General features: G+C 40.0%; 1 protein-coding gene across 5 annotated transcripts in view; it reads left to right on the plus strand.

The window, feature by feature from the left end:
* Positions 1 to 11,436, plus strand: part of KLHL24 (kelch like family member 24) — a 23,662-nt gene extending 12,226 nt beyond the window's left edge. For all 5 annotated transcript variants that reach the window (XM_025209675.1, XM_025209681.1, XM_025209689.1 and 2 more), the window contains 5 exons: positions 3,636 to 3,820; positions 5,055 to 5,173; positions 6,131 to 6,319; positions 6,811 to 6,999; positions 9,596 to 11,436. In XM_025209675.1, the coding sequence (XP_025065460.1) occupies positions 3,636 to 3,820; positions 5,055 to 5,173; positions 6,131 to 6,319; positions 6,811 to 6,999; positions 9,596 to 9,796 (883 nt within the window). In that variant the 3' untranslated portion in view covers positions 9,797 to 11,436. The remainder of the gene's footprint in view (positions 1 to 3,635; positions 3,821 to 5,054; positions 5,174 to 6,130; positions 6,320 to 6,810; positions 7,000 to 9,595) is intronic.
* Positions 11,437 to 11,666: the final 230 nt, after the last annotated feature.

Below are 11,666 nucleotides of genomic sequence, written 5' to 3' on the forward strand. Positions count from 1 at the left end.
CCCCCACACACACACACACACACACACGCACCATTCTAACTTCACTTATATAATCAGGTCTATTAAGGAAGGTTATTCACACACACAACTTTACTTATGAGTCTTTCTATTTGAAATTAAATGGGACTACTCATGTCAGTTCTGTTATTCAGATGTGTAGTAGTTTACTAAATGAGCTCTTAAGTACCTTCGGCTTGTTTGGTAAAGCCATATGCCTGCAGTGACTAACTCTTGTGCATTACACTCCGCCCACTAACCCATTTTTTTTTCTTATAATTATTGTAAAGTGACATAAGTATAATATCTGGTATAAAGAATGTTAAACAGAATTTTTCAGATAGTGTATTTAGGCCAGCAGTGAATCCTTAGAAAATCCTGTGTGTTGCATCAAAAATGTAATCAGTTTATTAATAATCATTATAGAATGATAAAACAGAGCTAGAGATTAAATTGTAAGTAAACAAAGTAAATTATTAAATAGCGCCATTAAAATATTTTAGTCTTCTGTATTGTAAAATATTTGTAAAACCGAGAAACATTTTAACTTACTATTCCATAATACAAAGAGGAATGTCTACTGGAATTTGTACTAGGAAATATGAAACATGTTATTGGTAGGGCTTACAGGTAGAGGTGCACCGATGCATCGGTCCATATCATATCGGCACTAATAAAAGGAAAATTGACATTATCAGCAATCGGCTTTTTTTAGCTGCTGTGGCTGATAACATCACGGATTAAATGCCATGTGCATGTGCACAGCCACAGCATGCATGCGGCCAGCCTGGCAGCTTGGAGAGCAGCGGCCGGCTGGTAAGTCTTTTGAGAGAGGGGGAAGAGGTGGAAACAGGGAATAGACATGGGGGTGCAAATTGAGTCCCATGCAGTGAGGGAGTGGAGGTGGGGCTGGGGCAGGTGCTTCACAGCCAGGGTGGAGTGTCGGACGGAGATGTGAGCAACTTATCCAGGGGGTGCAGGAAGGGAGGGGCAGATCCTGCTGCTACGTGCATCCCCAGGGGAACATATGTGCCCCCTGGATCTGTGCGCAGGGTGAGGGTGGGCTGCTGCTGCAGGCTGAGGCCAAGGGTGACGCCAGGCCCCTTTGCAGGGGGAGTTGGGCCAGGGCTGTGTTCGGAGCGAGCAGTGGCAACACTGTGAGGTAGGGCTCCAGGTGGGCTATGGTAAATTCTGGGGTGTCTGTAGCACCACCCCCTCATAGCTCCTCCCCACCCCACCCCACCCCAGTGCTGCTACCCTGAGCACAGCCCTGGTTGAACCCCTTTCCCCCCCCCCATTAGAAAAGCACAGTGCTACCCCCAGCTGATTTCTAAGCTGCTGGTATGCATATCAGCAATTGGATTGGTATCGGTCGCTATGGCTCATTAATAATTGGCCATTGGTATTGACCCAAAAAATCTTTATCGGTGCATCTCTACTTAGAGAAGATAATGGCCATGGTATGTTTTGGTCGATTTTTGTGAAATATCTTTCTGGTAGTAGCCTTGTATTAACGCAAGTTAATTGGTTTAAACCAGGGGTTGTCAACTGAGGCAGGTACCCCTAGGGGTACTTGGGATGGCCCCAGGGGATATGCGCGGTGGCACAAGGAAGCAGCATGCAGCAGCGGTGCAGAATGGTGAATGGCAGTGGTGGCTGCCACTTGCAAGCTCCCAGCTCCTCACTTACATCGTTTGCCACTGCCCCGCCCCCGCTGGTGCCATTCACCACTCTGCTGCTGCCAGCTTCCCATCCGACTGGCTGTCAGCGCAATCCCCCTCTCCTGTCTGGAAAGGGGTACAGTCCAGAGGGGTACTCACTAGAAAGGGTACACTCCTTAGAGGTTGAAAAGCCCTGTTTTAAACCATGTTAGTTAATGTTTTTTTAAACTTTTTTAGACACATGGATTTAAGTTAACTGGTACACTTCTTGCATAGACAGTCGTTTTGACTTTGGATTTATGTTGCTTTGTTCTTTGTAACACTTGGGTGCTATCTAATCACTGCCCAAAGAGCCTTTCTTTTTTAACAACTTCTAAAAGGCTTCTTGGAGAGAGAAATGTTTGGCAAGCTGTTGTCCCATTGCTAGTCCTCCAGCCTTTCATTCTGCTCTCGTCTTTGTAACAGAAGAAATTCTTCATAGATTCTTTCAGTGCCAGGGTCTCAAACTGCAAGCTCTCATGACGCAGAATGTGAAAACCTGCTGATTCTTGTTGAAAAGTTGATTTTCCAATAGTTTCTTAGAACTTTAAGGATGTTGGAGGAATTTAAAATGGATCATGAAGTTCAATATCAATTTCCTACTCTGTGGAGCATTATGGGGACATAGGAGTTACTCAAGCTGTCTCTTAAAAGTTAGTAAGATTCAGTTGCACTGGCATCTTGAAGCTGAACAGCTGCATTAAGCTTTATAGTGTCATCTAGTGGTTATGTTGTTGTAGTGAGTTCTTATCCAAGATTGAGTAATGGATGTCTGTATACAAACCAAAACTTGCCTTTCATACTATGTACCTGGAGTATCTTCAGACTGTCTTAAACATTTTAACTTCTCAGCTCCCTTCTAAAAATACTTTTTTATTTTATTTTACTACTGTATACCTGGCTAGCATTATTTATACAGCACTCGGGTATGGTTGGTTCTTTGACAGACAAAATCAGGCTTTTTTTCTTTTGTTTCCTTTTTTAAAACAGCTTTCAGAATATCTTTTTTTCAGAAACTGTTTTTTAATGGGATCATTTTGAACTAATGGAAGTAATTGTGTCCGTCCAAGTATTTGTTGGCCTGTACTGTGTTATATACTCTTCCTTTAGTTGTTGACAAGAGCTGCATAATTTCCTGTAATAAACAGATATTTGTAAATTGTTCTTTGAATGCATTGAATCTAATGATACACTAAATGTGGTTCTCCATCTTTTCCACTTTGTGGACCACTTTGCTTTGCATCTTCTAGTCCTTCTGTATCTGTTTCTCATGGTATTTCATTCCATGGGCTACCACTTTACTCTCACAAGGAGCATTTTTTATTTGGCTCACTTCTGTCTTCTTTTTAACTGTTGATTGGCAGTCATGGACTACAAGATTAACATTAGAATGAAGGTCTTGATTCTCATTTGAAAAAAAAAAATCAGTATCCAAGCTTCCTTGTTTGTACATATCTTCCATGAATGTGCTTGGATTTGCCTGGGGAGGGGACACTAAGAAACCAGATAACTTAAGGCTAGAAGGAATCCTGTTCTTCTAACACCTCTAGTATTATCTTAAGGTGGAGTACTTGCATGCACTCAAATGCACATGTAGACTGTGATTGGGGTGGATGGGGCAGAAGAGTGCTACAGTGCAGGGGTTGCCTGTTGGCTAGCCGTGCGCTATAGCACCCTCGTAGCATGCTGTAGCACCCCAGCTTGAATTGACATGGTCCTGGGTGACGTGAAGACACTGCACCCAGAAGCAGCTGATTCTGGTGTGAACTGTGCCAGAGTTTATTCAAGTGCATTAATATAATGTGCAGATGCACCTACTAAATAATAATTTTTATTTTTTAACCCTGTCCCTTTCCCAACTTTGTTTTTTCACAAAAATATTGCCTCCTATATAACTTAAAATAAACTTCTGCATTGGTTTTCTGTTTTCACTCCTAGATCAACTGGTTATTCTGAAGTAATAGTTGTAGTTGGAGGCTGCGAACGAGTTGGGGGTTTTAATCTGCCATATACTGAATGCTATGATCCTGTGACAGGAGAGTGGAAATCGCTGGCTAAACTCCCAGAATTTACAAAGTCTGAATATGCAGTATGTGCTCTGCGGAATGATATCCTAGTTTCAGGTAAATATAGTGCCAGGGACTTTGAAAACTCTTTCTTCTTCCTTTTTCTTTTCAAGAATACTCCATAGTCTTGGCACAACATTTTATAGTTCTTTTGCTCTTTGAACTTTAAGAAACTGCTGAAATGCAGACTTCATGATCTATATCCCTAACCTTTATATTGATTACCTAATCTATTTCTCCAGAAATGTTGACCATGACTCCTTGGCTATATTTTTACAGTGACCGGTATCTTTTCCTCCCTATTTTGTTTTCAGTGAGTAATCATTTATAGCTGTGGCCAAGGCTTTATCTGAGTTTAAGGAGATGCAGAGGTCTTATTTAACATAGCTAAATTACTTTATGAACTAAAGTACTACTCCACAACCTAGTACATCCCCTTCTGCACGTATTAAGAATTTGGCTTTTAAATGATATTGCATATTCCAATGTGAAAACTGATAAAACCTGTTTCAGTGCCAAGAGTATAAAATGGAGACTCTGCATTGTCAGTTGGAGCTGGACATGCTGAGCACCTGTGTCTTCCATTGACCTCTCTAGTTCAGGCCCTTAGAATAGATAGTAATTTGGATCTGTGCCTGTCATGTGAATCTGTGGTGATATACTTAACTAAATGATCTCTATCTACCCATTATCTTTATTTGCTCAAAGTGACTGTCTTCCAAGTGTGTCATATTTTTTCATTTGAACAGTCAGTGAAACTGAGAGGATAGATGCATGCTCAAAGAGGGAAACAGGCAGCTAGAGGTACATGCTTCATAGTACGCAAATCTTTAAAATTGGTGTATCAGTGGTTCAGTCATGCAATTAGAGCTCAAAGGGTATGAGAAAAAAACTGAAGAGCATGAGAGAAGAAAGCCAATAAAACATCACCCAACCTCAAAAAATATTTTGCTACAAAAAAGCTGCATATATTTAATATTTATTTGTTCAGCATACTTATTCTGAAAGTTTTGCAGGATAAAACAGCACTCCTCATCATTCAGTTTCACTTAACTGTATTTACTGTTATCTTTACATTGATTAGGAACATTTTAGAAGTTTTAGGCAATTCGATGGACTTTTGAAAGCCTTAAATTTGTACACATAAACCTTTATTAGTTGTATAGGCTATAATATTTTTCCATGGTCTGCTGTAGTGGAGCATGTCAGAGTTTAGCAGTTCTTTAATAACTACCTTAAGCAAAGATGCATTGATTTGTGTTTTGTATTCTTTGCTTTGTTGTTTAAAAAGGTGGAAGAATAAACAGCCGGGATGTCTGGATTTATAACTCTCAGCTTAACATTTGGATCAGAGTTGCCTCCCTAAATAAAGGCAGATGGAGACACAAAATGGCTGTCCTTCTTGGTAAAGTAAGAGAGACTTTTTTTTTTCCTCCCTGAGCGTTAAGATCTAAAAAAAAGCGCAGTCCACGGATACAAACAAATCATAGGTCATTTGAATGGCTTAAATATAGGTGTATGTTTTCAAAAAGAAATCTGTATATTAAGAGGTGCCCGATACCTACTTTATGCTCAAGTTCTTAACTTTTGCAGTCGCTTAGCCAAATTGGTAGTAACCTTGTCAGTAGCACCCCAGGGCTTTTTTATTTAATATTCTGTATATTGAAGATCTCAATCAAAATATAAAGCAATTTAAAGAAACTGTTGTTCTTGCTATATTTCTGAAGGCTTTCTTTATTATCCTACATATATTCAATGACTAGGATCTGCAGTCCTCAGCTCTCATATATAAAATGTGATTTGAATATGTGGCTTTATAGAGGACAGCAGCTGCTTCAACTAGAGATTAAGTTAGGGAAAACAAATTGAGGAAAGAAGGTAGATATGTTGATATGTGGAAGATGGCAAATCTGTACGTCTGGTTCGTAAAAGGTAACTAATGTGATGGGCAGTCAAGTAAAGAATGTGACCCAGAGGAAAGAACGTCCCTTCGGAAGGGAAGGAGTTGAGAAAAAGGTTAATTTGGAAGGAGTTTCTTTTTATTTCTGAATATAATTCGTTAGTAGCAAGTGAAGAGAACTGCAGAACATTAACGAACTGGATTTGTAGTATGCTGGATGTTCGTTTTGACTCCTTAATCCGGCACATATCAATACATAGATGTTCCCCCTGGATTGTTAACATCAGTATTTTATAGACGGTATTTCTTTTCTCCTGTGATGAAATTTTCTGAGAATAATAGGCTTTCACTTGTGCAACAGATGAAAATCTTAAGTTTCTGACACTTTGTATGAGTTTAAATTTCCTTCTTAAGGAAAAACTGGAAATTGGTACAAAATGACAGTAGTTTCTCACTATCTTATGCAGGTATATGTAGTTGGAGGCTATGATGGGCAAAGCCGACTCAGCAGTGTAGAATGTTATGATTCATTTTCTAATCGATGGACAGAGGTGGCTCCACTGAAGGAAGCTGTGAGTTCTCCAGCAGTGGCCAGCTGCGTGGGCAAGTTATTTGTGATTGGTGGTGGTCCTGATGACAATACCTGCTCTGACAAGGTCAGTTAACCATATACAAGAAAAGAGGAAGTAAATGTTAATAACACTGATTAAAAATGTAAGTGTTTTTTGTCCTGCTGGGTTATAAATCTTCTGACTCATTCTATTCTGTGAATATTGACTATATAACTCAGAATAGGAAAAATTGCTTAATAAAATATGGGTGCACTGTTCACATGGTCTGTCATAGCTGTAGCATCTTTGACTTCATGCACTAATAGTTATGAGAATTCTTGATCAAACAATATTCGTGGGTAAATAACTTTCCAGGGTATAATCTATTACTGTTTAATGGTTCTGTTTGTTTTAATGTTTTAATTTTGCAGATGCAGAGCAACTTGCATTTTTTGTCATGCATGTTCTTCACTTTGTGGGACATCCCGCTAGATATTGTTGATACTTTTAATTTCCTTTAATCATAATGTATTTCAAGGAATAGGTGATTTCTTTGTAATTAAGTTAAACTTAAAATGTGTTTTACTTGCTTTCAGGTTCAGTCCTATGATCCTGATACCAATTCTTGGTTGCTCCGTGCAACTATCCCAATTGCAAAGAGATGTATAACAGCTGTATCTCTAAACAATTTGATCTATGTTGCGGGGGGGCTTACCAAGGCAATATACTGCTATGATCCAGTTGAGGATTATTGGATGCATGTGCAGAACACATTCAGCAGACAGGTAACAAATACTTAAAAAAAATCCTTGGAGATGTCTGAAAATATACTGTATTATTCTGTTTACAAGTCTACTTTTTTCCCTTCTAAAAGAACAAAAAAAAATTGATTTATACCTGAGGTCTTCCTGTAACAGGACCTCTACACCCTTGACTGTTCTACTTGCAATAAAAAAACCCTGAAGTTAGAATTCTTTCAGTCCTTTAAAACAAAACAAACAAACATCTTTGGGTTCTTTCCTTAATTCATTTTGTAGTGGCAGTAGCAGGTCAGAGTCTTTATTTGTAGTACCAATTTGTATTCCTGGGAAAAATGTTTTTCCCTAACTTGAACCTGAAAATGTGCAGCTAACTTATAAGCAGAACCATATGGTATATATTACCTTTGATTTAGAAACTCTGTAAGAAATGAGTGCAGAGTTTAATCCTGTTCAGTTTAATTATTCATATTCAGTTATTCTGGCTCTACTTGCTGGTTTATACAACATAAATAGAAAAAGTGATTTGGAAGCAAGCTTGGGTAGGAATAATTAATATATCCAAATGTGGTTTTATTCCAAGCTCTGAGTTACTTTTATTTGGTTAAAATACAGATTTCTAGCAATTATTAATGTAGATTTTTAGAAATGACAAAATGTTGAAGCTAGTCTTTGTTGCACATAAAGGCAAAGTATAGCATAAAACAGCAGAAAGCAACATCCCAGCAATCTGTGAATGAGCCCCCCAGGTAGTATTTTACATGTATGCCTCCTCCCTGGGTAACCTGTAGTTGTATGTCATCTTCTAGAAATAAGCTTCTGCGTGTTTGTGTGTGAGAGATTTTACATAGATAGATATAGCTCTATATATATAAATATTAGGCCTGTGCGAAGTGTAAGGTGTTCGCTCTTCAGGTTCAGATTCGAATCACTGTGCCGATTCAATTCGGCCAAATCCGAAGATATTTGGCACCGAATCTTGTTTGGCCATACACTATACAGGCAGGCAGTGCCAACGGGAGCAGCTAGGGGAGCAGCAGGATGAGCCCTGGCTTGAGCTGGCAGCCCTGGGAGAAGCCACGGCTCCCCCTACTTGAGCTGGTAGCCCTGGGAGAAGCCACGGGGCTGTTGGGGATCGAATCAGGAGCTGGGGGGTCGAACCAGGAGCTGAGGGGAGCCCCTGTTCATTCCCCCAGCTCCCCAATCATTCCTCCGAGCCCTCGCAGCTTCTTCTGGGGCTGCCAGCACTGCCTGCCTCTCCCCAGCGGAGGGGGAGCAGCCAGATGAGAAGCTTGAGCCAGCAGCCCTGGGAGAAGCTTCGGTAGCTGGGGGAATGATTGGGAGCTAGGGGATTGAACCAGCAGCTGGGGGGAAGCCCCTGTTCATTCCCCCAGCCCCCAATCATTCCCCCCCAGCCCCTGGAGCTTCTCCCAGGGCTGCCAACACTGCCTGCCTCACCCCAGTGGGGGGACAGCCAGACAAGCAGCTGGACAAGCCGTGGCTTCTTCCAGGGCTGCCGGCTCAAGCCAGGGCTCATCTGGCTGCTCCCGCCCACACTGCCTAGTGCCTGTCTGTACAGTCTATGGCCGAATCTCTCGGAATCTATTCAGAGGCCTCCGATTCAATTTGGAGAGATTAATGAGTGCAATTTTGGTGCAGATTTGGAGATTCGGCTGCCGAATTGAGCCGAATCTCCTCCGGATCGAATCAGCTACCAAAGCTTTACACTCTGTCTGTCTGAATATAGATATATATAAAATCACACGCACACACGGTGAAGTTTTATTTCTAGAAAATGACATACAACTGTAGTTGTATAGAGATATATAGATATATTTGTGTATCTATCGATAGATGGATACATTAAAAAATGTAAACCTGTTCATACAGTACTACAACATAAAGCAGTTGACTTGTCCTAAAAGAGATTTGCTCCTGTCTCCCCTTTTTTCCTTCCATCTCTTCCTCTTATTACTTCTTAGTATTTGTTTGCTCACATCCTCTTTCCATCTTTACTTTTTTTTTAAAGTAACTTCATTTAGACCTAGCATCCCCCTTTTTCATTTCATATTTACTCTGTTGGTTCCATGATTTTTTTTTCTCTTCTTTTTTTTTTGCCCCCCTTCATTTTCTGCTGTTGTTCTCTTATGTTGTCCTTCCTGTTCCCGTTCCATGTTTATTTGGGACAGTTTCACCCTGTGGTGACAGTAACAGCCTGGAGATAAATGCCACTGTCACCAGGCCAAACTGCTCTGTGTGCCTCTGTTTTCAGGAAGTACGTCAGAGCCGAACCAGGAAAAGCAGCAGCAGAAATGGCACGCTTGCCTGTTTAATGTAATGCAGAAAGGCATCCTTTCTGCTGCAGCCACTTCTCAGTTAGGGTCTGCAACCCTTGAAAACTGAGTTGTGCTGGGTAGTTTCATACTTCAGTGAAGGTGGCAGTTCCAGCATCACAGCACACTTGACATGTTCTCGTGGCATCCCAGCTGAGAACTGCTGCCTTGTATGGTAGTCAAAATGCTGTACCAAATTTGACTAGAGCTTCAGGTTTGTGTTTTGGTCTTTTGTTTGTTTTGAGTATTTTTTTAATAGGCCTGTATCTGTTTGTATATTTGGTAAACAGGAAAATTGTGGCATGTCTGTATGTAATGGCAAAATCTATATCCTTGGTGGAAGACGAGAAAATGGAGAAGCCACAGACACCATTCTCTGTTATGATCCTGCAACAGGCATTATCACAGGAGTAGCAGCCATGCCCAGGCCAGTATCATATCATGGCTGTGTGACGATTCACAGATATAATGAAAAGGGCTTTAAACTGTAAAGGTTGTGTGAAAGATTCCAGTGACCTGATACAAGACAAGATTTTTAAAGATTACTAAAACAGGAAACTGACCTTTCCTTAAAGATCATGGGAAAATAAATTCCTGGTGCCTCTTCGAGAAGGAGATTAAACATGCATAAATTTAACCAATTAATGCTTAAAAGGAAAAAAACTATGTAATAACTACAATGCAGTCATTTCTGGTCTGCATTTTGATCTGACAGCAGTGTTAAATATTGTATTAATTTTAGATTGTACCACTTTCTGTGTAATCAATAATTTACAATGCTGGATATGTTGTTGGGAAAGTGCCTTCACAAATATTTGTGGCTGTAAGGAATGATGTCTGCATTTGCAATCTATTAATAGAAACCATTTAATCGTGTAAACCTTCAAAGAATTATTTAATTGTAAAGTGTGCATATCATTCTGATTTGATAAGTACTACATTCTTTTTACAAAACAAATTGCTTGCCTTACCAAAATGATGATGATATTTCAGGATCACCCACTACTTGGGACTTTTTTTTTTTTTAACTTAGTGCTTTATAGGAAAAAAATGTTTAAAATCCTTGAGAAATATTCTTTGTTAGTGGACGATGGAGAACCAAGATTTGTTTGTCAGTTTGTTTGCTGAGCTACTGCAAAATATTGCAGTAGCTCTTGCTTTCTTATCACTATGGACCTTAATCATAGGTTGCTAAGAATTTATTCGAAGTCCTACAAATACAGCACAATATACATACTGAGAAACTAATGATCCAGAGTGTATACCTGTATTTGTGAAGCAATTTTGTGTCTTCCCTTAATTGTACAGATGAAATCTAATGGTTCCTAGTTTAATTTTTTTTACTAACATAAGGTACTTTTCAGCTGCTCAGTGAATAGGGACCAGTAGTTGAGGGGTACTTCTATCTCTCCAGATTCCATCATATGAACTATCTGGTGATAAAATCAGGGGCTACAGGCCTAACTCCATAGCTTTTATAAACTGGGCTTTGGGGTATCCCATTATGCAAAGGTCAGATGTACTTGCTAACTGTGTTTAGGTCTTTTTCAGACAATCATTTCTCCCCCTCTCCTCCCAGAATGGTTAAGTTTTTTGTATAACCCTACAAGAGCTATTTCTCCAGACAGTTGCCAAAGAACCCATCCATTTAGCCACATGAAAACTTTCACATAGCATGTTTCACTAAGGCTAAGGACAAATATTGCATTTGTCCTGGCACAAGTTGTGCCTTTTTTGTCATGGAACAGAAAAATCCCAAAACTAATGCATACAGACTGCCCTTCCAATCAGGGTTTAATGAGCAGCTGAATGCACTGCTGCTTTTCTACCTCCAATGGAGTCGATAGAATCCTGAGACAACCGTTCAGACTTACTTTGTAATGTTCTGGGACAAACAGTTAGCACTTCTTAGATTGTGAACCTTTTTAGTGGTTGTCCTAGGGCAGTGAACATGGATGTCTGAATAAGTTCACTTTGTCCTCTGATTTAAAATGGCTTTCTCCCACAACAGATGCAACTTCTGTTTTGTACCCTAATTTAATTTTTGAGCATTAGTGACTTTCAAAGTATTGCCCCACATTTTGGCCCAGTGCTTTTCAGTTAACTCTTGCTGAAGTTCTTCCTCCCATTCCTGCTTTGTACAGTTGAGGAACGGGTTCATTAAATGTCAAGTAACAACTGAGGATTTGCATGTAGAAGGGACTGCCTGTGCACCAGTTCCCAGTGATCACCGAAAAGGTGGAGATCAATACTCTCATGACACTCTTCCTCACTGTGGAACCTTCCTATAAGAATTCTGCCGTCAGGAGCTAGCAGGGGAAAGAAAGCATGGGGTCTCTGCAAGAACAACTCTGGTCTGCA

This window comes from Alligator sinensis, unplaced genomic scaffold (genome assembly GCF_000455745.1).
Source record: "Alligator sinensis unplaced genomic scaffold, ASM45574v1 scaffold237_1, whole genome shotgun sequence".
In the NCBI taxonomy this organism is placed as follows: Eukaryota; Metazoa; Chordata; order Crocodylia; family Alligatoridae; genus Alligator; species Alligator sinensis.